General features: G+C 40.7%; 2 protein-coding genes and 1 long non-coding RNA gene across 3 annotated transcripts in view; 2 read left to right on the top strand and 1 right to left on the bottom strand.

The window, feature by feature from the left end:
* Positions 1 to 27,744, top strand: part of LOC128359986 (NACHT, LRR and PYD domains-containing protein 12-like) — a 291,384-nt gene that overhangs the window by 49,088 nt on the left and 214,552 nt on the right. The window lies entirely within an intron of this gene.
* LOC128360719 (uncharacterized) lies at positions 7,298 to 13,215 on the bottom strand. Its single transcript, XM_053321212.1, has 3 exons — positions 11,572 to 13,215; positions 11,250 to 11,275; positions 7,298 to 8,963 (listed from the first exon to the last, which is right to left on the bottom strand). The coding sequence occupies exons 1-3, from the start codon at positions 13,213 to 13,215 to the stop codon at positions 7,298 to 7,300; spliced, it is 3,336 nt and encodes a 1,111-aa protein (XP_053177187.1).
* Positions 16,508 to 21,290, top strand: LOC128361031 (uncharacterized). Its single transcript, XR_008321538.1, has 3 exons — positions 16,508 to 16,540; positions 19,566 to 19,866; positions 21,269 to 21,290. It is a non-coding gene; the product is annotated as an uncharacterized LOC128361031 (long non-coding RNA).

The raw sequence follows: 27,744 nt of genomic DNA, 5'->3' as shown, positions 1-27,744 counted from the left end.
TTAATTGAGTTATGAGGGTTTTTGGGGGGAATTATTACATTATAAGGTTCTACATAGGTTATTAATAATTATAGAATGGTTTTACTGGTTTGGCCCCTGCATCTAAAATGAGTTTGACACCCCTGCTCTAAATAAATCCACATGACACAACGAGCCGCCAACCAGGGTTAGGGTTAGAGGTTGAGATTTTAAGAACAGTCGATTTTCTCTGAGGTAAAAAAAAAAAACTGTTCAAAGCCGCCGAACAGACTTAGAGAATCGATAATCGTCTAAATTTAAAGTTTAAAATATGACACAATGATGATGAGTTTTATCTCCTCTTATCTCTCTGCGATGATCACAAGAAGTTTTTAGGGTTCAGTTCCTTTTAATACGACTGACTGCTGACTCTGCTCAACGTCTGGTCAGTTTTTATTTATAGAAGTTATCTCAGGGCATTTTCACACAGAGCAGGTCCAGACTGAAATATTTATTCTACAGAGACAACAATATATACCCCCACCCCCACCCACCCTCCTCCCGCCCTTTTATTGGGAAGAAACCTGGAGTGGGGCGACCATCTGCCTCCCAGAGAAAAAGAAGCACAGCAACAACAACAATATTAATAATAGAAATATGAAGGGATAATAAAAGGAGAAGGGTCGGGGAGTTTTTTGTGAATGAAAGTCGCCCACAAACAGGAAATAAGTCACTTTTATGGACATTTTGGGGGCATTGATAACTGAAAACCGCAGATTTAACCACAAAATCTGATTTTAGAAGACTGAGAAGAAAATGTTCTTGCAGGAGAAATGAGAGAAATCTTTACTATTAATCTCACATATCTCAAAAACCTGGAAAAATAAAAACCCAATATTATCTGCACGGCTTTCAATCGACCGTTTAAGTCGCAGTTACACATTTTATCTTCATGCAAAGTCAATAATAGACCAAGTTTATGATGAATATTAGTCACAAATACTCTCTGGTTACAGCTTTTATTTGTCTAACGTGACGATAAACTGAATATTTTTACATTTATTTAGACTTTAGGAAACTGTGACATGAATGTTTCACAGTTTTCAGACACTTTTGTTCATTTAGATAAATTATTCATCAACCAGCAGATCAATCAATCCATCATTTAAATCAGTGGTTTCCAACGCTGCTCCTCTAGAGAGAGGGTTAAGGTTAGGTATCTCTGCACTCTAACACTCCTGTTTCTTATTATTAACTAGTTATGAAGCAGCTGAAGCTTGATAAGGAGTTAATAACTAGAATCAAGTAGAGTTGGGTATCAGGACTTTATACGATTTTAAGGTATCGGCCGAAATAAATCCCGTCAATTGATCCTTTTTGCACCCAAAGCTAGAAAATATGTCTATCTGTATGGACTTATCATCACAGCCAATCAACACAAGCCTTCTATGAGTAATAAATATTAAAGGATAATTACCGTTTTTTACAACCTGGACCTTATTTCTAGCATAAAATACGATCATTTACTCACCTAGACAACTTTGGTGTCATTTGGAGTCGTTGGCACCGAAGCTCAGCCTCTATATAACACATTATCTTCCACCAAACTAGTTCATTGTTCATTTCACCAATATTTAGTTATGATACGTTAGTGCTGTTCCCCTCCGAGCCCGTAGTGGCATGTTATCAACATCCGGGGTCTGTAGGTTGACCTGCTAGCCTTCTTATTATAGTTCACCATGGCTACGACCGTCAATGACATCATCCACATCAGAGGTTGATAACATGCCACCACGGGCTCGGAGGGGAATAGCACTAACGTATCATAACTAAATATTGGTGGAATGAACTAGTTTGGCGGAAGGAAGGAGGAAAGAAGGAGGGAGGAAGGAAGGGAGAAAGAAAGAAAGGAAGGAGGGCAGATAATGTGTTATATAGAGGCTGCGCTTCGGTGCCCCGTGTACTCGCATTATACGGATATACGCGACGCAACACTGGAGCTAATTTCATCCCAACGACTCCAAATGACACCAAAGTCGTCTGGGTGAGTAAATGATCGTATTTTAAGCTAGAAATAAGGTCCAGGTTGTAAAAAACGGTAATTATCCTTTAACTAGTGGAGGCATTTTATGTATTTTAATGCTTCTGCTTCCACATGATGGGTATGGAAGGAAGTGCTTGGTTGGTATCAGGTAGTTGGATCGGTGCTGGTATCGTCACACAGCGCTAGTATGAGGAGTGTTAGAGTGAGGAGGGATGCAGGGTTGGATACCACTGATTCAAACTCTACAGGTTCTTTATTATCAGTCCAGTTTTTAATCACCTGACAGATGGGAAGACGGTCGATGATCCTCAGTTCTACAAAATCAGAAATCGGGCAGTTAAATGAAATATTCTGGTAGTTTCTATGATTCAGAAATTAAATATATCTGCTGTAGTTAAACCAGAGTGGAGTCACGTAGCTCATACTTCCTCTTTGTGTTGACGGATGAACAGAAGTCTAAAGGTGGAGTTCAAAGTGTTCGGTTTGTGGAGGGTCGGCCGGTTTGTGGTTTTGGTGTGTGTTGGAAGCCTTGGCGGGTCGGGAACATGTTTGCTGTACATACTCTGCCTGTAAGCTGTTTTCCTTGTAAGATAATAGATGTTCTGTTCTTAGTCCTCTTGTAAAATATAGTGTTATATTTTCTATATGAAGGAGAGGAGGAGGAGGAGGAGGAGGAGGAGAAGATGCTGCTGTGAGCGATGTGTGGATCGATCAGCGGTTCGTTCGGTTGCTTTTTTTTTGTTTTTTTTCTTCTTTTTTTTTGAGATTCTTACGGCCGTCGATTTTTTTTATTTTTTTTTTGTGTGTGTGTGAAATGAGACCAGCGCGGAGCCGCTAACGAGTCAGACCTCGCCTCGTTTTAATACCAAGATTACTCGCTCACTTCCTGCAGCTTTAAAGGTTTTTACTGTCACCAAACATCGAATTTCAAGATACCGGAAGAAGATCTTACAAGGATGCGTAGATATGGAGATTTTCTCTCTATTTGACTTCATGTTTGGATCCAAACTAGTTGTGACCTGATCCACTAGGAGCTGCAACACTTTGTCAATGAATCGATTAATTGACAGAATAATAATCGACAGCTGTTTCGGATTATTTGCTGAATTATTTTGTCATTTTATTTTATTTTTAAAGCAGAAGAAGTCAAACACTGTCCAGTTCCAGAGTCGACCGATGCTGGATTTTTGGGGCTGATATTAGGGAGTAAAAAAATTTGGATATCGATAAATTGGCCGATAATGTTATGTGTGCAGAATATATATACACACATTTTTTTGGGTAATGATCTGAAATATGATGATAATAATTAGAATTAGCTACGAAGTTTTAAAAATCGTGTTAAACTTAAATTTAAAAAAGGGGCAAATATATATAAAATGCCGCCTATATAACTTTAAAAATAAAGAAATATATATATATCGGCCTAATTGGACAACATATTCACTGATACCGATATATCTGTGATTGGTCGATATTGGCCGATAATCAGCTGACTGATATCAGTCAGGCTCGAGTCTGATGTGATAATAAATTGAATATCTTGAGATCTTGGACCGTTTGGCAAGACGTCACTTTAAACTTCAGGAAACTATTTTTCACTGTTTTTTCAAATATTTTACAATCAGCTGATTAAATGATGATGAAAACACGATTATTAGTCTTTGTTTCCGTTTCTAAACAAACTAATGTGTTTGTTCTTTTATTTTGAAGGGTTTGCGAACATGTGAGGAGGAAGGAAGAGGAGGAGGAGGAATGAGATCTATCGGACTCTGTTAGTAGATCAGTTCATCGTTGGTTTGGATCCAAACATGAAGACAAATATATAAAAAAATCAGCAGAATGATCCTTTAATTTTCTATTTGATTGGACGGTTGGGTTACTGGTGTCACAAAGCTGGAAGATAAACAACTTTTTATATTCTGATGGGAAAGTCGCCTCGTTATCGATGGAACAGTCAAAATGCAGCTATAATCATTCATCATGTAACTAAATGGTTTTAGAGACTCAATCTTACCCTGTAGGACGATGACTGATGTGATGTGAGGTTACCATGGTGATCTCATCTGGTTAATAACTGAGCCGGCTTTGTGACACCAGAAACCCCCCCAAAAAAAATATCTGCTAATCTTTTCTTTTTAAGATGCGAGCTCTCGGTGTGAAAGACGTTTCCTCTGATTCCCCCCTTAAAAGAAAAATCAGCCTGCAGCTCTTTACTTTTGATTTCCTGTCAGTAAGAAGCTGAGAGCGATGAAACAAACCGTCTGTTTAGTGTTGAGATGTGTTTTAACATGCAACAAATAAACTTAACTAAAGTAGATTTAAATCCCAACTTCCATCAAGTTACAAACGAGAACGGTTTAAAGGAGAATTTCACCTAAAATTTGAAGTTTTCCAGGTGCAAGAAATACGATAAAACTCAATTCAACCATCAAATGTTTCCCACAAACTCCGGAGCAAACACAGTAACTGGTGGAGGGGAATAAAAAAAAACAACTTTTGTAATGTAAAAAAATCCTTTAATAAGTGACGGTGACACTTTATTTTACAGCTCTTTTAATTTTACACTAATTTCCTGCAGTAGTTTGCAGTCATTTTGCATTTAACGCTTCATTTTTGGGTGCAGTTTGGTATAATTTTTTTTTTTTTTTTTTAAATGTCCTTTTTAAAGGTGCAGTATGTAGAATTTAGTGGCATCTAGTAACTAACAGACTTGGCAGAAATGGAGCATAATATTCACACGTGCTTTAATTAATGTAGAATTACCTGAAAATGAGCATTGTTGTGTTTTCTTTACCTTTTTAGAATGAGCTTTTTTTTATATCTATATCTAGTTAATAAATGTTTCTACAGTAGCCCAGAATGGCCAAACCTAACACTGGCTTTTAAAGGGGGGCTTTTGCCTTTTTCGAGTGTTTCATAGCCATCATAGATTCTAGGGGAGACACTTTATTTTTCCTAGGATGGCAAAGTCATGATCCGCTTTTCTCTGCCTCTGAATGGCTAGCACTCGTTGCCTTCGGTGTTAACTATGAGGAGTGGGATTGGTTAGGGTAAAATATTAGGTGAGAGAGAGTAGTGCAGGTCATGATTTCACCATCCTAGGAAAACAAAAACTGGAATATGACGGGGTGTTATAGGGTTGGCCATCATAGATTCTAGGGGAGACACTTTATTTTTCCTAGGATGGCAAAGTCATGACCCGATTTTCTCTGCCTCTGATTGTCTAGCACTCATTGCCTTTGGTGTTAACTATTAGTGGTGTTAACTATGAGGAGTGGGATTGGTTAGGGTAAAATATTAGATGGGAGAGAGTAGTGCAGGTCATGATTTCACCATCCTAGGAAAAAAAAACTGGAATATGACGGGGTGCTATTGGGTTGGATGCCACTAAATCCTACTTTAAACCCTCAATATATTTTTGTACCAAATTGCACCACCTTCAGTAGACACCAGGAGTTTAAACTAAAATGAGCTGTAATAGAATATAAAGCAGAAAGATATTGAAATGATATTTAACAGCCCACAAACCGAAAAAACGCACAAGATAAGAAGGAATTTCTCAAGTTTATTGTTTTTCTACTTTTTAATTCCATTTTAAAAATTGAACTCTGGCACGATTCGGCACTTTATTACCATCGCCTGTGTGTACCGAGCGTCTTGTAGTGATGTGCAATCTGTAAAAGGTCAATTCATAGAGACATGAAGGTTTATCAGTTTATCTTAGATTAAATGTTCTTTAACAGCTACAATCAAAAGAAAAAGCAAAAAATCAAGTCGGTGTCGTTAGAGGTTGAAAAATAAATAAAGTGCTCAGTTTGCCAAAATAAAAGCACCTAAATGAGATGAAATAGTCGAATCAATAACTGTGATTGACTGGTTTGTGATTGGAGATGATTTTGAGTTTCAGGCTTAATGACTAAAAATGTGATTTCAGGTACTTTTCCTGCAGGTGTCACCAGTTAGACGAGACCAAACGCTCTTTGGACCGGTTTCATAATGCATTTCCAGTATGTGAAGCAGCATGATGTGGAGAATCCGCTTCATCTAAAAACAAGTCTCCTCCATTTTTATAAGTTTTTTTTTTTTAACCCAAGATAATTTTTTTCTCATTCGTCTGTTATGATGGGAAATGGACAGCGAGCTGCAGCAGCTGTCAGAGCAGGACGGGTGGAGGTTACTGTGTGTTTAATGCCACCAGCCCCCCCCCAAAAAAAAATTATTCCACTTGAACCGGATGTGCTTCTGCGTCACTTCCTGCTGGTTTTCAAACGTTCAGCCCAACTAATCTGGATTCAAACAGGCTCCTTCCATTTTCTCTGTTGTACTGTTACTGTAGTATCGCTGTAACATAAATGTTTTCTAAGTTATTAAAACCAACATCCCAGGCATCTCCTCAGAAACACCGAGTCTGTCTGTTTATTCCTGCTGATCACAGTTAAAGTACTGCAGTATTATAGTGATGTAGTATGCAGTATGACAGTAAAAGTACTGCAGTATTATGAGTGATGTAGTATGCAGTATTACAGTAAAAGTACTGCAGTATTATGAGTGATGTAGTATGCAGTATTACAGTAAAAATACTGCAGTATTATGAGAGATGTAGTACGCAGTATTACAGTAAAAGTACTGCAGTATTATAGTGATGTAGTATGCAGTATTATAGTAAAAGTACACAAGCTTTGAATCAGAAGAAAACACTTTGATCACTGTTGATAAAATCATGTTTATTGATTATTGAAGCTTCAGATTGTTGACACATCCAATCAGTAAAGTGTGATCAATGATTTCATGTTCAGATTGACTTCATCCACACAGTCAGTTAGTGTAACCCAGAATGTCAGCTATGTACAAGAACATCATTAATGATTATTATCATGATCATTACAGTTTGATTGAACATTTCTTTATGAATTTACAAAGTGATGAGAACAAAATATCTGTGATGAAGGAAGTTCTGCTGTTTTCTCTCTTTAAGAAACAACAGACACAAATACATCAATACAAACATGAAACTAACATTTAGAACAAAGAGAAGTTCACATTTTCATCTGAAGAAATGTCAGTGAAGGTTAAAAACATGGTGATGAGCAGTGAGAGCCTCCATGGATAAAAACACACAGGAAAAAGTCACATTTAAAGAAACTGAACATATAAACGACACATACATAAAGTAAACAAAGTGTTGAATATCACTATTAGCATGTCAGCTGATCTCTGAGCAGCTCAGAAACATGGAGACAAAAACATGAAGAATTACAACATCTGGCACATGAAGTCTGAAATGACTTCTGTCTATTTCACTTTACACAACTCAGCTGTGGATCTATCCTGAACCCAAAGACCAGCATAGAGAGGCTGAGTGAATGTGGTCTGGACTCTGTGGAGGAGAGTCATGGTTTCAGAGACGCTGTAGAAGGACAGAATACCTGCTCTGTGATCCAGGTACACTCCGACTCTGGAGGAACGAGGACCTGAGACGGGAGTTTTAATGTTGTTGAACCAAAATACATACCTGTTAGTGACACAAGTTAAACACCAAGATTTGTCATTACATCTAAATTGAGATTCACTTCCTGCTCTGCTGATATTCTTGTATGCGACTGCTACATCAACTGCTAACCCTCTCCACTCCACCTCCCAGTAACAACGTCCAGTCAGACTCTCTCTACTCAGGACCTGAGGATATTTACTGAATCTGTCTGTGTGACTAGAATAAGACTGTTGTTGTCCTGTCCATTCTACTTTTCTGTTCCCCTCAGATAATAACAGCTTTGTGTTTACTGTGTTTGGATCCAGAGTGATTTCACGTGAATATTTTAAAAACTCAGCTCTGGTCTTGGGTTCTGGTTCTGACAGTAAAACCACTTCAGTCACTGCCAGTGAGATGTTTGTCCATTCGTCCCTCAGGATGTCCTGTAGTTTATCTCTGAGCTCTGACACAGCTGCTGTCACATCCTCAAAGTATCTCAGAGGACGGATATTGATGCTGGATGAGTCTGTAGGTTCACTGAGTTGTGACACTGAGGGGTAGTTGTGTAGAAACTGGTTGTGATCCTCTGTGTGTGAGAGCTGCTTCAGTTCAGCGTCTTTCCTCTTCAGCTCAGTGATCTCCTGCTGCAGCTTCTCCTGAAGCTCTTTGACTCCACTCACTTCAGTTTCCTGCTGGGATCTGATCTGCTGCTTCACATCAGAGCTTCTTTTCTGGAGGAGACGGATCAGCTGAGTGAAGATCTTCTCACTGTCCTCCACTGCTTTATCAGCAGAGCGACTGACGGCCCCCACCTCCTGTTGAAGCAGCTTCACATCTTTCTCTCTGTCATGGATTCTCTGCTGGATGTTTAGTCGACTCACCTCGAGCTCTCTCTGCCTCTCCGTCCTTTCTGCTGCAGCTGAGACTGTGTCGTGGCCTTTATGATCATCCACAGAGCAGAGATAACAGATAATCTGCTGATCAGTACGACAGAAAATCTCCATCATCTTACCATGACAAGAGCAGATGTTCTCCTGGAGCTTCTTGGAGGGCTCCACCAGCTTGTGTTTCTTTAATGGAGTTGCATCAAAATGAGGCTGGAGGTGATTCTCACAGTAAGAGGCCAGACACACCAGACAGGACTTGAAGGCTTTCAGCTTCCTCCCAGTGCAGACATCACAGGCCACATCTTCAGGTCCAGCATAGCAGTGATCAGCAGGAGCAGCTTGGAGTCCAGTCTTCTTCAGCTGCTCCACTAAAGCTGCTAACATGGTGTTTTTCTTCAGGACAGGCCTCGGTGTGAAGGCCTCTCTGCACTGAGGGCAGCTGTAGATCTTCCTCTGATCCTCTCCATCCCAGAATCCTTTAATACAGCTCATACAGTAGCTGTGTCCACAGGGAATAGCCACCGGATCCTTCAGTAGATCCAGACAGATCACACAAGAGAAGGATTCTCGGTCCAGCTGATCTCTCTGCGCCATTTCAGCTCTCAGAGGCAACGACTGTCTGAGTTTCACTTTCTGTTTGATCATGTGATCCTGCAGTGAATGCAGCCTGACAGCTCTGTGCTGCGTCACATGTTGGTTACACCCATCTACAAACTGTAGATCTGAAGGGAGAGAACAAGGAACTCTAATCCCAGAGTGGAGCTTGTTGTGTTTAAAGAACAGGGACGGTTATCAGGACGAGGAGCCGCACTGTGGATTCAAACTGTGTTTCCTCATTTACAGTAAAGTCTCAGTTAAAAGCTGCTCAACATTTAACTTTACTGCTATGTACAAATACTCCATTACAAGTAAAAGTACTGCAGTATTATAAGTGATGTAGTGAAAGTATTACAGTACATATGTATTTTATATATGACTGTCAATATCAATGTGCTGTATCGTTACAAGAACTGAATATTAATTTAAACATATTACAGACATATTTCACAGTTTGGGGATCACCTGCATGTGGTGACGTCACACAGTCACACCTGACTCACAGACAGACCTGTGAACCCTGAGGAGGCGTAAACTCACTGTGATTTTGGACATTTTAGGACCAACAGCAGCTTTCAGTAAGTTCATTTACTTTTTTTTTCTTTACCTGAAAATCTTTTCTAATTAAAGTTAATTACACAGCTGGTGTCCTAAAGCCCAAGTCCACTGAGAGAAATCATCTGATTCAAAAATGCATTCAAACAAAGTAGACTATTTTTTAGAATAACGTTAATACAACTATAAGCCATAGTAATTCTGTAATATAATATCCTAATATAGACCTACTGCTATGCATGCTCAGAATATATTTTAACTAAGCTTTACTCATATAAGGACTTCCTGTCAGCTCTCTAGTTACTGTGAAGTGAACCGTTACCTACAGAGAAGGAAAGGCGAGTCTTATTTGTGTTGCATATTTCAACAACAAAGAATTTAAATGTGCTTTTATAAAAAAAACAAAAGTCATCAAGACAATGAAAAAGCAACACAAGGTAATACATGAAAAAAAGGAAATAGTGCACATACACTTAAAAATATATAATAATAAACTAAAGTAGAATAACAGACACAACAGGAGAATAAGAGTTACAGTGTAAAGTAAGATATGAATCAAAAGCCTCAAGTTTTATTTTATAATTGCATATAAAGATTAATTGATAAATAAAGAGAAGACTGTCTGATGCTTTGTGTCCTTTAGTTTGAGGATAATGTAGAACTTGTTTTATTCTGTGGTGCAGTAAAATATAGAGTGCAGTCTGTTGTGTTTTCCACTAGAGGGAGCTGTAAGGCAGAAGGAAGTTAGACACACTGAACACATGTGGACATAACTTTCTGTTGATGGAAGAAGCAGTATTATAGTGATGTGGTATGCAGTATTACAGTAAAAGTACTACAGTATTATGAGTGATGTAGTATGCAGTATTACAGTAAAAGTACTGCAGTATTATAGTGATGTATGCAGTATTACAGTAAAAGTACTGCAGTATTATGAGTGATGTAGTATGCAGTATTACAGTAAAAGTACTGCAGTATTATGAGTGATGTAGTATGCAGTATTACAGTAAAAGTACTGCAGTATTATGAGTGATGTAGTATGCAGTATTACAGTAAAAGTACTGCAGTATTATGAGTGATATAGTATGCAGTATTACAGTAAAAGTACTGCAGTATTATAGTGATGTAGTATACAGTATTACAGTAAAAGTACTGCAGTATTATAGTGATGTAGTATGCAGTATTATAGTAAAAGTACTGCAGTATTATAGTGATGTAGTATGCAGTATTACAGTAAAAGTACTGCAGTATTATGAGTGATGTAGTATGCAGTATTACAGTTAAAGTACTGCAGTATTATGAGTGATGTAGTATGCAGTATTACAGTTAAAGTACTGCAGTATTATAGTGATGTAGTATGCAGTATTACAGTAAAAGTACTGCAGTATTATAGTGATGTAGTATGCAGTATTACAGTAAAAGTACACAAGCTTTGAATGAGAAGAAAACACTTTGATCACTGTTGATAAAATGGTGTTTATTGATTATTGAAGCTTCAGATTGTTGACACATCCAATCAGTAAAGTGTGATCAATGATTTCATGTTCAGATTGACTTCATCCACACAGTCAGTTAGTGTAACCCAGAATGTCAGCTATGTACAAGAACATCATTAATGATTATTATCATGATCATTACAGTTTGATTGAACATTTCTTTATGAATTTACAAAGTGATGAGAACAAAATATCTGTGATGAAGGAAGTTCTGCTGTTTTCTCTGTTTAAGAAACAACAGACACAAATACATCAATACAAACATGAAACTAACATTTAGAACAAAGAGAAGTTCACATTTTCATCTGAAGAAATGTCAGTGAAGGTTAAAAACATGGTGATGAGCAGTGAGAGCCTCCATGGATAAAAACACACAGGAAAAAGTCACATTTAAAGAAACTGAACATATAAACGACACAAACATAAAGTAAACAAAGTGTTGAATATCACTATTAGCATGTCAGCTGATCTCTGAGCAGCTCAGAAACATGGAGACAAAAACATGAAGAATTACAACATCTGACACATGAAGTCTGAAATGACTTCTGTCTATTTCACTTTACACAACTCAGCTGTGGAAAAAACATAAAATCCAGCATAGAGAGGCTGAGTGAATGTGGTCTGGACTCTGTGGAGGAGAGTCATGGTTTCAGAGACGCTGTAGAAGGACAGAATACCTGCTCTGTGATCCAGGTACACTCCGACTCTGGAGGAATCAGGACCTGAGACGGGAGTTTCAATGTTGTTGAAGTAAAATTCATAACTGTCAGTGGAACAATATAAAGACCAAGATTTGTCATTAAATCCAAATGCAGATTCAGTTCCTGCTCTGCTGATATTCTTGTATGCGACTGCTATATAAACTGCTCCTCCTCTCCTCTCCACCTCCCAGTAACAACGTCCAGTCAGACTCTCTCTACTCAGGACCTGAGGACAAAGAGTGAATCTGTCTGTGTGACTAGAATAAGACTGTTCTTGTTCTGTATATTCTACTTTTCTGTTCCCCTCAGATAATAACAGCTTTGTGTTTACTGTGTTTGGATCCAGAGTGATTTCACGTGAATATCTTAAGAACCCAGCTCTGGTCTTGGGTTCTGGTTCTGACAGTAAAACGTCCACTCCAGTCACTGCCGCTGAGATGTTTGTCCATTCGTCCCTCAGGATGTCCTGTAGTTTATCTCTGAGCTCTGACACAGCTGCTGTCACATCCTCAAAGTATCTCAGAGGACGGATATTGATGCTGGATGAGTCTGTAGGTTCACTGAGTTGTGACACTGAGGGGTAGTTGTGTAGAAACTGGTTGTGATCCTCTGTGTGTGAGAGCTGCTTCAGTTCAGCGTCTTTCCTCTTCAGCTCAGTGATCTCCTGCTGCAGCTTCTCCTGAAGCTCTTTGACTCCACTCACTTCAGTTTCCTGCTGGGATCTGATCTGCTGCTTCACATCAGAGCTTCTTTTCTGGAGGAGACGGATCAGCTGAGTGAAGATCTTCTCACTGTCCTCCACTGCTTTATCAGCAGAGCGACTGACGGCCTCCACCTCCTGTTGAAGCAGCTTCACATCTTTCTCTCTGTCCTGGATTCTCTGCTGGATGTTTAGTCGACTCACCTCGAGCTCTCTCTGCCTCTCCGTCCTTTCTGCTGCAGCTGAGACTGTGTCGTGGCCTTTATGATCCTCCATAGTGCACAGATAACAGATACACTTCTTATCTGTACGGCAGAATATCTTCATCACCTCATCATGACGAGAGCAGATGTTCTCCTGGAGCTTCTTGGAGGGCTGCACCAGCTTGTGTTTCTTTAATGGAGTTGCGTCATAATGAGGTTGGAGGTGATTCTCACAGTAAGAGGCCAGACACACCAGGCAGGACTTGAAGGCTTTCAGCTTCCTCCCAGTGCAGACATCACAGGCCACATCTTCAGGTCCAGCATAGCAGTGATCAGCAGGAGCAGCTTGGAGTCCAGTCTTCTTCAGCTGCTCCACTAAAGCTGCTAACATGGTGTTTTTCTTCAGGACAGGCCTCGGTGTGAAGGCCTCTCTGCACTGAGGGCAGCTGTAGATCTTCCTCTGATCCTCTCCATCCCAGAATCCTTTAATACAGCTCATACAGTAGCTGTGTCCACAGGAAGTAGTCACCGGATCCTTCAGTAGATCCAGACAGATCGAACAGCTGAGTGTTTCTCGGTCCAGCTGATCTCTCTGCGCCATTTCAGCTCTCAGAGGCAACGACTGTCAGAGTTTCACTTTCTGTTTGATCATGTGATCCTGCAGTGACTGCAGCCTGACAGCTCTGTGCTGCGTCACATGTTGGTTACACCCATCTACAAACTGTAGCTCTGAAGGGAGAGAACAAGGAACTCTGATCCCAGAGTGGAGCGTGTTGTGTTTAAAGAACAGGGACGGTTATCAGGACGAGGAGCCGCACTGTGGATTCAAACTGTGTTTCCTCATTTACAGTAAAGTCTCAGTTAAAAGCTGCTCAACATTTAACTTTACTGCTATGTACAAATACTCCATTACAAGTAAAAGTACTGCAGTATTATGAGTGATGTAGTATGCAGTATTACAGTAAAAGTACTGCAGTATTATGAGTGATGTAGTATGCAGTATTACAGTAAAAGTACTGCAGTATTATGAGTGATGTAGTATGCAGTATTACAGTAAAAGTAGTGATATATTATTATATATGACATCATTAGATTATTAATAGTGAAGCATCAGTGTTAGAGCAGCATGTTACTGTTGTAGCTGCTGGAGGTGGAGCTAGTTTACACTACTTTATATACAGTTAGCTAGTTTATACTACTTTATATACAGTTAGCTATTTTACAGTACTTTATATACAGTTAGCTAGTTTATACTACTTTATATACGGTTAGCTAGTTTATACTACTTTATATACAGTTAGCTAGTTTACACTACTTTACATACAGTTAGCTAGTTTACACTACTTTACATACAGTTAGCTAGTTTATACTACTTTATATACAGTTAGCTAGTTTATACTACTTTATATACAGTTAACTAGTTTACACTACTTTACATACAGTTAGCTAGTTTACACTACTTTACATACAGTTAGCTAGTTTATACTACTTTATATACAGTTAGCTAGTTTACACTACTTTATATACAGTTAGCTAGTATACACTACTTTATATACGGTTAGCTAGTTTACACTACTTTATATACAGTTAGTTAGTTTACACTACTTTATATACAGTTAGGTAGTTTATACTACTTTATATACAGTTAGCTAGTTTACACTACTTTATATACAGTTAGCTAGTTTAGTCCAGTGGTTCCCAACCTAGGGGTGGGGCCCCTCCAAAGGGTCAGCAGATAAATGTGAGGGCTGCTGAGATGATTAATGGGAGAGGAAAGAAGAAAAAACAAAGTTCTGATACACAAATGTGTTTTCAGTTTTTGGACTTTTTCTCTAACCCTGCAGGGAAGATGCTATTATTAAGAAGGTGGTTCACCCATCATGCCCTCACACAGAAAAAAAGACCAACGTGTTTGGAATACAAATAGGAAAACACATAGAAAATGCCAATTGGGAGTCAAAATGACCTAAAATCAGAGGGAAACTTCTCCAATGGCAAGACAGAGACCTATCAATGGTTGGGAAAGTCCTGGTTATAAAAGCAGAAATCCTTACCCCCTTGACATGTTTAGCAACAACTTTTTCAATTCCACAAATATTTATGCCGTGGTCAACATGAAAAACTTAAACATGAAATAATACACAGGCAAGTACTTGAAGAAGGTAAAAATGTACAGGACATTGAAACTATAGTTAACTAAAGACCACATTTGTGACTCAAATGATTAACCCTTTGTATGTCTGCTCAGCTGCTTGGTAGAAGTCACTTTGATATCTGGTCAAAAACTAAATCTATTGAACCCATTTAACTTGTTTGGGCAGTCTTTAGCACTTGTATGAGGTATGTAATGCACAGACAGACCATCAGATTGTGTTATGGTTGCTATAGATACAGGTTGTTCTATGGTTGCTATAGAAACAGGTTGTTCTATGGTTGCTACGGATACAGGTTGTGCTTCAGTGTATAAAGGAAGAATAACACAAATCACTGCTGACATCAGAGATCCTGCTGGAGCCATTTTTGAAGTTTCATTTTTTCATCTTGTACGTGAACAGAATGATTCTCTAACATGTTTTTAAAAAAAGTTTAGAACAAATGAGGTGAGAATGAGTCTGTAGAGGCTGTAAAACATCACATTTAGGCTCAATGAGAAAATAAAATCCATGTTTTATGTTGTCATGGCCTCAAAGAAGAAGGAAAAGCAAATACATGATTTTTTACATATCGCTATCTTACTGTGAAATCATTAAATCTCGCCTGAAGCCATAGGTGGGCCTAAATACGGCTACTTGTTTGTTTTGGGTGGGACATGATGTACTTAAAGCATGCGATGACAAACACCACCACCAACAGTCCTATATGCACAAACCTGGTCTAAAATCAATAATACAGTGTTTTCATGTCTTTAAAAAAAACAGTCCCTCAACTCCGAAAATAAAAGAAAAGACATTGAACTAATCCTGTCTCCACTCCACTGAAGGTAAACGTTGGCGGGTGCACTAGCTGAAGAAGACTCACCAGGTTTTACCCACCAGAGCATTCATTGAGAGGAGAAAATGCACCAGCAGCGTTAAGTCTCTGAGGCTGTCCTGGGTGACAAAGACATGGTGCAACACATCTTTTGGTCATACCCTATTGCTGGAGATGTGTGGTCACTAGTGTCTCCATGGCTACAAGCTTTGTACAGAGCTTATGGTTATTTGCAAAGAAATCCAACAGCTCAGACAGATAAATGGTGGGCTGTTATTACCAAAACGCTAATATTAGATCATATATAGTCTGTATTAGGACAGATAGTCATGTCAAAATTACAAGAGCATGTTTAATTTGATAAGCATTGATTGATTGTGTGTGGCCTTGATGTTACCTCTGCACTGGACTTAATAAACATCTAAAAAATGTAAATTGAATTGGTTCACCTCTATGGCTTGTCTGACCTCTGTGAATTTCCCAAATGTGGGAATCTCATTTGCATAATTTATGCTAGTGGGGGACTGACTCCACACTCTCTCCTGATGTCTCTGTGAAAAGAAAAATAATATCTATATATATATATGTTAAGACAAGGCTGCAAGATGTTCATAGTCCTTCAAAGTAGCAGTAGAATAATGTTTATGTTTATTAATTACAAGTATTATGTCCATATACTGCCATTATTATTCCTACTGATCCTTAGTCTAGCTGCCTACCATTGTGCTAAAAGGCTGTAAATTAAATCTTTATGGCGTCTCAAGTCACCAGGTCACAACCCCGTAGTCCCCCTCCCCCCATGTTGCTTTCTTTCTTTGCTGGTGGTCTGTTTTCTGTCTGCAGGGGCTGAACCTAAAGGCAACACAACCAGCAATATGGGACACACCTGGGCTCAGTGTTCCCCAAGAATAAACCCCAAAAGAGGCCAGTCCAGCAGTGAGATCATCAATAAGCAGGTACTTATCACTTCAGCTAAATATCAGATGTATTTAGAGGACATCCAGACATATTTAATTGAGTTGCAAAAAGCATATTTTTCTGATTCCATCCTGAGTTTTCTCAACTATTGTATTTTTAATTGTTATATAAAATAAAACATTCATCACAGTACCTTGTTTAGCCAAACCTAAACCACCAAAAAACCCTATAGATTTGACTTGAGCTGCCAGTAATGAATTAATAATGAAGGAGTGATCATGCGGCTCTTTTGTTGAATTGAAACAGATGCTGCCACGCCTTTTTTTAACAAATGTATACAGTAAGCAGGAACCCTCATGCAAGCTGTTTACAGATGCAACAGTGCTTTCATAATCACACGTCCACAACCCAGCTGTACTCTCTACTAAACCAATGTAATGCAGGGAGGTTTAATGACTAAGGTTGCAGGGAAATGGGTGAGCCAATCATAAACCACATTACACCCAATGCAGTTTGGCTTCAGAGCAAATCACTCAACTGAGACAGCCAATTACTGGATAAATGTGATGTTGTCGACAGTGGTGTGCATAAGGGGGGGGGGGCAATTGGCCCAATTGTTGAAAAGCGTGTGCTAAAGTACCCTCTTGGGAGCCAGAACGCGTGCTAAGGTGCCCTCTTGGGAGCCAGAACGCGTGCTAAGGTGCCCTCTTGGGAGCCAGAACGCGTGCTAAGGTGCCCTCTTGGGAGCCAGAACACGTGCTAAAGTGCCCTCTTGGGAGCCCGAACACGTGCTAAGGTGCCCTCCTGGTAGCCAGAACGCGTGCTATGGTGCCCTCTTGGGAGCCAGAACGTGTGCTAAGGTGCCCTCTTGGGTGCCAGAACGCGTGCTAAGGTGCCCTCTTGGGAGCCAGAACGCGTGCTAAGGTGCCCTCTTGGGAGCCAGAACCCGTGCTAAGGTGCCCTCTTGGGTGCCAGAACAGGTGCTAAGGTGCCCTCTTGGTTGGCAAAACACACTAAAGTGCCCCCTTCAGTGGCAAGAACACGCTGTATGTGCCCTTTTTTTTCTTTTCGCCCCTGCCCTTCAAAAAGTCTGTGCACACCACTGGTTGTCGACTCTTGATTTCAGGAAAGCATTTCAGTCTAATTATCTCCCTTTTTTCTCTGCTGATGCCCTTAAATTGGTAGAATGATCCCTCTCTCACCAATCTGTTCGAATAGATAACCGTCAATCAGCTGACTTTGCTTGTCCACTGACGTCCCACAAGGATCCATACTGGGCTGTCTCTGATTTAGTCTATTAATGACTCAACATCTGTGTGTCCTGACGATCGGTCCAAATGATTCCTGATGACGCTGTATTGTACGTACATGGCAACTCATAAATGTGTCAACACGTTCATAAACTATCGTATCTTACCCGAGAGAGTATGCATATCCGATAAATGCAACTTCAATAAAGTAATATTAGCATATTTACGGTTATTATTACATTCGCAAAAATGTGCTAATAATGTAGTAACTTATTATGATATTGGCCAAAAGTTATTACGTTAATGGTTTAGGACTTTTATTACGTTATCGGTCGTTATTACGTTATCAGTCGTTATCGGTCGCTATTACGTTATCGGTCATTATCGGTCGCTATTACGTTATCGGTCGCTATTACGTTATCGGTCGCTATTACGTTATCGGTCGTTATCAGTCGTTATTACGTTATCGGTCGCTATTACGTTATCGGTCGTTATTACGTTATCGGTCATTATTATGTTGTCCGCCGTTATCGGTTGTTATTACGTTATCGGTTGTTATTACGTGATCATCATTATTATGTTATTGGTCATTATTACGCTATCGGTCATTTTTATGTTATCGGTCGTTATTACGTTATCGGCTTCTACAGTGTAGTAAATTATATTTCTGTTATGAAAAAGACGAATATCTCTCTCTGTCTCCAGAAAACTGAATTAAGTTTTGGACTAAGTATATCTAAATATGTAAAACCAGATTTTGTCACGGCTTCAAACGAACGATCACGTAATGATCTTGTCTTGTCTTTGATATCTATGTTGAACCCTTTTTCTCTTCTGTTTCAAATATCTATTGAATTTATTCTTTTCTAACCTCGGCTGGACCTACCTGCCATGCTTTTTAATGCTTTTATGCACGCACTTAATTTCTGCTAAAATATATAAAGTTCATAAATGTTGGAAATGTATGGACGGCAGTAGAGACGGTACTTCCTGTTTGTTAAATGCTTGTATTGCTATCTGCAGTCCAAAAAAAAAAAAAAAGTCTTTAACGGATTAAATGAAACAGCCACCGAGATGTACATTACATACACTCAATGATTTTCTCTCAAATGAGTTTTGACAGGCTGATCACGCTACACTGAACCAACGACTACAAACATCATTTCCATCATTGTGCAGTTTTAAGGAACCAACCTTAGCTGGTAAAACCGGATTTAGCATGTAAATGTAGGTCTTATCTACAAAATCAGACGTAATATGTATCATGTTAGCATAAAAACAAGAGACTTTAGTCAGGTAGCCTTTTCTGTCAGAGCCTCACAAGAGTGAAACTATTCTAACAGATACCAGAGAACTCAACACATACTGGTATTGTAGTTCTCATTCAACTAATATTTGCTTAATGCTGATTAATACTGTCCTGTTGCACGCTTCATATCCAGTTTACCTCTGTACTTGCTGCATGCTTCAGCTCATATTTGCTTTTATGCTTGCTTCATGCGCTTCTTTTGGCTACTTCCTGCTTCTTCTTCTTCTTCTTGTTACATCATTTCAGCTGTATTAATATTAACATTTACATTTTTACATTTATCATGAGCTGCTGGTTGCACCCAATTGTTGTTTCTACTTTTAGAAAGCCTGTTGTAACATTTGGCCAGGGATTAAAGATGAAACCTGTCAAATGAATGAATAATAAAACAATTAAGAACCTAAAAGACTATCGGACAGTTAAACAACCTTTCAGTGGGAGTACTGTGATCGCATGTTCTGATTGTATGCTGTTTAATTGGGAACCTGCTGGGCAAACAACAAGGAGAGGGAGGAGCCATAACCAAGGTAACCAACACCACTTCCACTTCAGTGCTGTCCCCAAACCATTCTGCAACTCTACACCTGTGCAGCTGCTGGAGCTCGTCATCAGCAAACAGTTTCTTGCCGTACGTCGTCAGGGATCGGTTATTAACAACAAATAAGATGGACACCGATCAGCCGCCAAACAAAGAGGAGTCAAACCAACGGCAAGAAGAGGAGGGGAACAGTCTGGATTGGCTCCTTAGAACAGATGGATCAGAGATTACTCCAGCACCGATGGATACCAATGTGACTTTATCTAGGTAACCAGGTCTATGGGGGAAGAAATGGTGCTTGATTTAGATTATATATGTGAAGACTTTTAATCATTACATGCTGCAGACTTACTGTTGGAGATATCAGCAGAGAAATCAGTGTAGTTCAACTGCTGCTAAGAATAATTTGCATTTTAGCCTTAAGGGATCGCTGAGTCTCAGGTGTCAGGTAAACAAGTGTCGGCTTGCTGAAAGCCTTCTTTGTTCAAATTATAATCTGGGGTCTTTTCCCAGGGTACCAGTATACAAATAATCAATCTAACCTGTGTGAAAGCTGTTGGTTAAGTTAGTTTCAAGTGCTTCACAGCTGATTGACAAGCTGAAAAGAAGACAGAACAAGTGATGACATAAAGAAAAGGAATAAAAAATAAAGAATAATTTGAGACCAATGCACGTGAGAGAAAATAAGTGATAAAATGTAAAAAAAATTAACAAATAAAAGGGAAATTAAAGTAAAATAAATAAGAAAAATTACAGTAAAAAGGTTAAATAGATAAAAAAAAGTAGAAATGATACATGAGAGTTGAATGAAAACTAGACTAAAACCAAGTTAAAAGATTAAAAAGAAAAGAAACAGACAATATAAAATCAAATAAGAATATAAAACTTAGAATGATGATAATAATAAAATAAAGTAAAACAACATTTTAAAACATCAAAAATAAAATAATAGAATAAAAAGATGATAAAACAATTCTTAATCAAAAGTCATACTATAGGATTATTGTGTTAAAGTCTTCTTTACTTATATGCGACTGTTAAAATACTGCTGAAGTGAATTTTTAAACAGCTGCTTAATATATTTTAACCCTTAAACAGGCCTTACTAGTTATGTCATTTGCACCTAAAGTAAGGAAGGAAGGAAGGAAAGAAGGAAGGAAGGAAGGGAAGGAGGGAAGAAGGAAGGAAAGGAGGAAGGAAGGGAAGCAAGGGAGGAAGAAGGAAGGAAAGGAAGGAGGGAGGAAGGAAGGAAAGTAGGAAGGAAAGGAGGGAAGAAGGAAGGAAGGAAGGGAAGGAAGGGAGGAAGAAGGAAGGAAAGGAAGGAGAGAGGAAAGGGAGGAGGTAGGAAGAAGGAAGGAAAGGAGGAAGGAAGGAAGGAAGGAAGGAAGGAAGAAAGAAAGAAAGGAAGGACAGATGAAGGAAGGAAGAAAGGATAGAAGGAGGGAACATTTACCCTAACAGCTGAACTTAGATCTGAGGAAGGAAGGAAGGAAGGAAGGAAGGAAGGAAGGACAGATGAAGGAAGGAAGGAAAGACGGAAGGAAGGACAGATGAAGGAAGGAAGGAAGGAAGAAAAGACAACACTAAGGTTAAAGAGTCTGTATCTCCTGGTGCACGTTGTCTGTTTAAGGGATAATGTATATAACTTGAATAATCTTCTATATTTCAGACAGCACAGTCGGACCGTTGGCAGCGTTAACGGTAAAGAATTCACCAGGGAGAGAATATTTGAAGCGGCGTCGCTCGGAGACGCAACTCAACTTAATGAACTGGCCGACTATCTGCAACTTCACAATAAGAGACTCACCAGCCCTGAACTCAGAGGTAAGCAGGAAGCAGTTTTATCCTTCTCTCTCCATCCATCTTTTCCTTCCTGTCTTCCCTCCCTCCTTCCTTCCTTCCTTCTTTCCTTCTTTCCTTCCCTCTTTTCTTCCCTCCCTCATTCCTTCTATCTGTCCGTCCTTCCTTCCTTCCTCCCTTTCTTCCCTCCCTCCTTCCTTCTATCTTTCCTTCCTCCCTTTCTTCCTTCATTCTGTCTGTCCTTCCTTCCATCCTTCCTTCTATCTGTCTGTCCTTCCTTCCATCCTTCCTTCTATCTGTCCGTCCTTCCGTCCATCTTTCCTTCCTCCCTTTCTTCCTTCATTCTGTCCTTCCTTCTATCTGTCCGTCCTTCCTTCCTTCCTCCCTTTCTTCCCTCCCTCCTTCCTTCCATCTTTCCTTCCTCCCTTTCTTCCTTCATTCTGTCCTTTCTTCTATCTGTCCGTCCATCCTTCCTTCCTTCCTTCCTTTCTTCCCTCCCTCCTTCCTTCCATCTTTCCTTTCTCCCTTTCTTCCTTCATTCTGTCCTTCTATGTGTCCGTCCTTCCTTCCATCCTTCCTTCTATCTGTCCGTCCTTCCGTCCATCTTTCCTTCCTCCCTTTCTTCCTTCTATCTGTCCGTCCTTCCTTCCATCCTTCCTTCTATCTGTCCGTCCTTCCGTCCATCTTTCCTTCCTCCCTTTCTTCCTTCATTCTGTCCTTCCTTCTATCTGTCCGTCCTTCCTTCCTTCCTCCCTTTCTTCCCTCCCTCCTTCCGTCCATCTTTCCTTCCTTCCATCTTTCCTTCCTCCCTTTCTTCCTTCATTCTGTCCTTCCTTCTATCTGTCCGTCCATCCTTCCATCCTTCCTTCATTCCTTCCTTCCTTCCTTCCTTCCTTTCTTCCTTCCTTCTTTCCTTCTTTCCTTGCTTCCTTCCTCCCTTTCTTCCCTCCCTCCTTCCTTCCATCTTTCCTTCCTCCCTTTCTTCCTTCATTCTGTCCTTCTATCTGTCCGTCCTTCCTTCCATCCTTCCTGTCTTCCCTCCCTCCTTCCTTCCTTCCTTCATTCTGTCCTTCCTTCTATCTGTCCGTCCTTCCTTCCTTCCTCCCTTTCTTGCCTCCCTCCTTCCTTCTATCTTTCCTTCCTCCCTTTCTTCCTTCATTCTGTCCGTCCTTCCTTCCATCCTTCCTTCTATCTGTCCGTCCTTCCGTCCATCTTTCCTTCCTCCCTTTCTTCCTTCATTCTGTCCTTCCTTCTATCTGTCCGTCCATCCTTCCATCCTTCCTTCATTCCTTCCTTCCTTCCTTCCTTCCTTCCTTTCTTCCTTCCTTCTTTCCTTCTTTCCTCCCTTTCTTCCCTCCCTTTCTTCCCTCCCTCCTTCCTTCTATCTTTCCTTCCTCCCTTTCTTCCTTCATTCTGTCCGTCCTTCCTTCCATCCTTCCTTCCATCTTTTCCTTCCTGTCTTCCCTCCCTCCTTCCTTCCTTCCTTCATTCTGTCCTTCCTTCTATCTGTCCGTCCTTCCTTCCTTCCTCCCTTTCTTGCCTCCCTCTTTCCTTCCATCTTTCCTTCCTCCCTTTCTTCCTTCATTCTGTCCTTCCTTCTATCTGTCCGTCCTTCCTTTCTTCTTCCCTTTCTTCCCTCCCTCTTTCCTTCCTTTCTTCCCTCCCACATTCCTTCCATCTTTCCTTCCTCCCTTTCTTCCTTCATTCTGTCCTTCTGTGTCCGTCCTTCCTTCCATCCTACCTTCATTCCTTCCTTCCTTCCTTCCTCCCTTTCTTCCTTCCTTCCTTCCTTCCTTCCTTCCTTCTTTCCTTCTTTCCTTGCTTCCTTCCTCCCTTTCTTCCCTCCCTCCTTCCTTCCATCTTTCCTTCCTCCCTTTCTTCCTTCATTCTGTCCTTCCTTCTATCTGTCCGTCCATCCTTCCTTCCTTCCTTCCTTCCTTCCTTCCTTTCTTCCCTCCCGCCTTCCTTCCATCTTTCCTTCCTCCCTTTCTTCCTTCCATCTTTCCTTTCTCCCTTTCTTCCTTCATTCTGTCCTTCTATGTGTCCGTCCTTCCTTCCATCCTTCCTTCATTCTGTCCTTCCTTCCTTCCTTCCTTCCTCCCTTTCTTCCCTCCTTCTTTCCTTCCTTCATTCTGTCCTTCCTTCTATCTGTCCGTCCTTCCTTCCTTCCTCCCTTTCTTGCCTCCCTCCTTCCTTCTATCTTTCCTTCCTCCCTTTCTTCCTTCATTCTGTCTGTCCTTCCTTCCATCCTTCCTTCTATCTGTCCGTCCTTCCGTCCATCTTTCCTTCCTCCCTTTCTTCCTTCATTCTGTCCTTCCTTCTATCTGTCCGTCCTTCCTTCCTTCCTTCCTCCCTTCCTTCTTTCCTTCCTTCCTTCCATCTTTCCTTCCTCCCTTTCTTCCTTCATTCTGTCCTTCTACCTGTCCGTAATTCCTTCCATCCTTCCTTCTGTCTGTCCATCCTTCCTTCCATCTTTCCTTCCTCCCTTTCTTCCTTCATTCTGTCCTTCCTTCTATCTGTCTGTCCTTCCTTCCTTCCTTCCTTCCTTCCTTCCTTCCTTCCTCCCTTTCTTCCCTCCCTCCTTCCTTCCTTCCATCTTTCCTTCCTCTCTTTCGTCCTTCATTCTGTCCTTCTATCTGTCCGTCCTTCCTTCCATCCTTCCTTCTATCTGTCCGTCCTTCCTTCCATCCTTCCTTCTATCTGTCCGTCCTTCTTCTATCTATCTCTTAAAAACATTGATGTGATTGTTGTGAGAGTTGAAGCTTTCCGTAGTAAATTTATTATATTTCTTAATTGCTTAAAAGTTATTATTTGAAACTTTATATAATGATGTAATTTCCAGATGAAAGAAATGGGAAAACGGTACTTCTGAAAGCTTTGCTGAACCTGAAAGACGGCAAAAATGACACCATTGAAGTCTTCCTCGACATTGCGGAGAAAACTGGAGATTTAGAATATTTAATCAACGCAGCTTACATCGATCCGTACTACAAAGGTAGGTAAAACTAAAAATGTGCATGTGCAGGGTTGGGAGGGTTCGTATAGTCCAGGGATGTCAAACATGCGGCCCGTGGGCCAGATCCGGCCCGCCGAGAGGTCTGATCCGGCCCACTTTCCTTATTCCTCCTTTCCTTCCATCTTCCCTTCCTTCCTTCTTTCCTTTCTTCATTCCTTCCTCCGTCCTTCCTTCCTTGCTTCTGTCCTTCCTTTCTTCCGTCCTTTCTTCCTTCCTTCCTTCCTTCCTTCTGTCCTTTCTTCCTTCCTTCTTTCTGTCCTTTCTTCCTTCCTTCCTTCTGTCCTTCCTTCCATCTGTCCTTTCTTCCTTCCTTCCATTTGTCCTTTCTTCCTTCCTTCCATCTGTCCCTTCTTCCTTCCTTCCTTCTGTCCTTTCTTCCATCTGTCCTTTCTTCCTTCCTTCCATCTGTCCTTTCTTCCTTCCTTCCATCTGTCCCTTCTTCCTTCCTTCCATCTGTCCTTTCTTCCTTCCTTCCATTTGTCCTTTCTTCCTTCCTTCCATCTGTCCCTTCTTCCTTCCTTCCATTTGTCCTTTCTTCCTTCCTTCCATTTGTCCTTTCTTCCTTCCTTCCATCTGTCCCTTCTTCCTTCCTTCCATCTGTCCTTTCTTCCTTCCTTCCTTCCTTCTGTCCTTTCTTCCTTCCTTCCGTCTGTCCTTTCTTCCTTCCTTCTTTCTGTCCTTTCTTCCTTCCTTCCTTCCATCCTTTCTTCCTTCCTTGCGTCTGTCCTTCCTTTCTTCCGTCCTTTCTTCCTTCCTTCCTTCCATCCTTTCTTCCTTCCTTCTTTCCTTTCTTCCTTCCTTCCATCCTTTCTTCCTTCCTTGCTTCTGTCCTTCCTTTCTTCCGTCCTTTCTTCCTTCCTTCCTTCCTTCCTTCCTTCTGTCCTTTCTTCCTTCCTTCTTTCATATCTTCTTTTTCTTCCTTCCTTCTTTCATGTCTTCTTTTTCTTCCTTCCTTCCTGTCTTATCTTCCTTCCTCCCTTCTTCCCTTCCTCCCTTCCTTCCTCCCTTCCTTCCTTTCTTCCTTCCTTCTAATTTATCCAGCCCACGTGAGATTAAATTGGGCAGTATGTGGCCCTTGAATGAAAATGAGTTTGACACCTCTGGTATAGTCACTTAAGTACCACACTATTAACCCTTAAACAGACAACGTGCACCAGGAGATACACACTCTTTAACCTTCCTTCCTTCCTTCCTTCCTTCCTTCCTTCCTTCATCTGTCCTTCCTTCCTTCCTTCCTTCCTTCCTTCCTCAGATCTAAGTCCAGCTGTTAGGGTAAATGTTCCCTCCTTCTGTCCTTTCTTCCTTCCTTCATCTGTCCTTCCTTCCTCCCTCCTTTCCTTCCTTCTTCCTCCCTCCCTTCCTTCCCTTCCTCCCTCCTTTCCTTCCATCTTCCCTCCTTTCCTTCCTACCTTCCTTCCTTCCTCCCTCCCTCCTTTCCTTCCTTCTTCTTCCCTCCCTCCCTTCCTTCCCTTCCTCCCTCCTTTCCTTCCTTCTTCCTTCCTTCCTTCCTCCCTCCTTCCTTTCCTTCCTTCTTCCTCCCTTCCTCCCTTCCTTCCTTCCTCCCTCCCTCCTTTCCTTTCCTTCCTTCTTCCTCCCTTCCTCCCTCCCTTCCTTCCCTCCCTCCTTCCTTTCCTTCCTTCTTCCTCCCTTCCTCCCTTCCTTCCCTTCCTCCCTCCTTTCCTTCCTTCTTTCCTTCCTTCCTTCCTTACTTGAGGTGCAAATGACATAACTAGTAAGGTCTGTTTAAGGGTTAAAGTAATGTAACTTGATTACTTTTGGATCACTGCACCAACACTAAACATGCACTAATAAAGCGTGCAATTAAGACTAATAATAGCATCTAATTCACAAATCGCCCAAAGCAAAGAACGACTGCATAACAGATAGTTTCATCTTGCCTGACCTGACCTATTTGCATGTATTGGTTAGGTAACATTCACACTTCTATGCAATTAGGCAAAACCAGCACAAGTTGCCACACGCAGTTCTGGTGCAGGTGTTGGTGTGTTCGGAGAGTTGGTGTTAACTCTCTCTCTCTCTCTCTCTCTCTCTCTCTCTCTCTCTCTCTGTCTCTCTCTCTCTCTCTCTCTCTCACTCTCTCTCTCTCTCTCTCTCTCTGTCTCTCTCTGTCTCTCTCTCTCTCTCTCTCTCTCTCTCTCTCTCTCTCTCTCTGTCTCTCTCTCTCTCTCTCTCTCTCTCTCTCTCTGTCTCTCTCTCTTGCTCTCTCTTGCTCTCTCTCTGTCTCTCTCTCTCTCTTCTCTCTCTCTCTCTCTCTCTCTCTCTCTCCTCTCTTGCTCTCTGTCTCTCTCTCTCTCTTTCTCTCTCTCTCTCTCTGTCTCTCTCTCGCCCTCTCTGTCTCTCTCTTTCTCTCTCTCTGTCTCTTGCTCTCTCTCTGTCTCTCCTCTCTCTCTATCTCTCTCTCTGTCTCTCTCTTTCTCTCTCTCTCTCTGTCTCTCTCTCTTTCTCTCTCTCTCTCTTGCTCTCTCTCTCTGTCTCTCTCTCTCTCTCTCTGTCTCTCTCTTTCTCTCTCTCTCTCTCTCTCTCTCCCTCTCTCTCTGTCTCTCTCTCTCTTGCTCTCTCTCTCTCTCTGTCTCTCTCTGTCTCTCTCTCTCTCTCTCTCTCTCTCAAGACTTAGACAATATTGGATGGATAACTTATTTAATGATATCAAGGGAGAAAACTTCAGTGGATCAGCGGGTTAATTTTCTCTCTCATTCCTGCTCTGCTCATGTTTGGGTATATCATTCTTTATTGTAAAATGTGTTATTAAACTGTAATCCTGCTAAATACTCCCCAAAGTCTTTTTTCTGTAACTGTAACGTAAAACAGTTACCCATTTTTTTGTATCCTATATAAGTAACGCTGCTAGATATGCTAGGTTACCTCCGCAAGCCTGGTCATGCCTCTGAAGCCGGGGGTCTAAGACAGTCAATGTTAAATACTATATAGATCGTGATGTCCTTTTGGCTATGTAGACAATGGATTTAATTAAGACACAGTGACAAGTAGGGCTGGGTATTGGTACTAGATGCCTTTAAAATATCAACCTACATAAATCGATACCAAGTACTATCGAAACGTCTCCTGTTAGTCGATACCTGCAATCGATCCTTTTTGCACCCAGAGGTAGAAAATATGACTATTTGTATGGACTTGCTCACAGCCAATCAACTCAAGCTTTAATTTAATGTGACATGTGATTGGCCCACTGCCAAAGCAGAGACTATGTGGAGGAGTGGTGGCATTTTATCTATTCACACGATGAGTATCGAAAGAAGTACTCAATTGGTATCGGTATCACTTTAAGGGTACTTGGATTGATACTGGTA

The sequence above is a fragment of the Scomber japonicus genome, chromosome 6 (genome assembly GCF_027409825.1).
Source record: "Scomber japonicus isolate fScoJap1 chromosome 6, fScoJap1.pri, whole genome shotgun sequence".
Lineage (NCBI taxonomy): Eukaryota > Metazoa > Chordata > Actinopteri > Scombriformes > Scombridae > Scomber > Scomber japonicus.
This window is presented reverse-complemented; position numbering and strand designations above follow the sequence as displayed.

Bases quoted from the DNA above. Each gene is read 5' to 3' on its own strand.
- LOC128360719 (XM_053321212.1), bottom strand. From the start codon at position 13,215: ATGGCGCAGAGAGATCAGCTGGACCGAGAAACACTCAGCTGTTCGATC. The intron at 11,276-11,571 runs AAAGTGAAATAG...AATGTTAGTTTC, and splicing joins TTTCCACAGCTGAGTTGTGT to ATGTTTGTATTGATGTATTT. The intron at 8,964-11,249 runs GTTGTTTCTTAA...GTTGCCTCTGAG, and splicing joins GTATTGATGTATTTGTGTCT to AGCTGAAATGGCGCAGAGAG.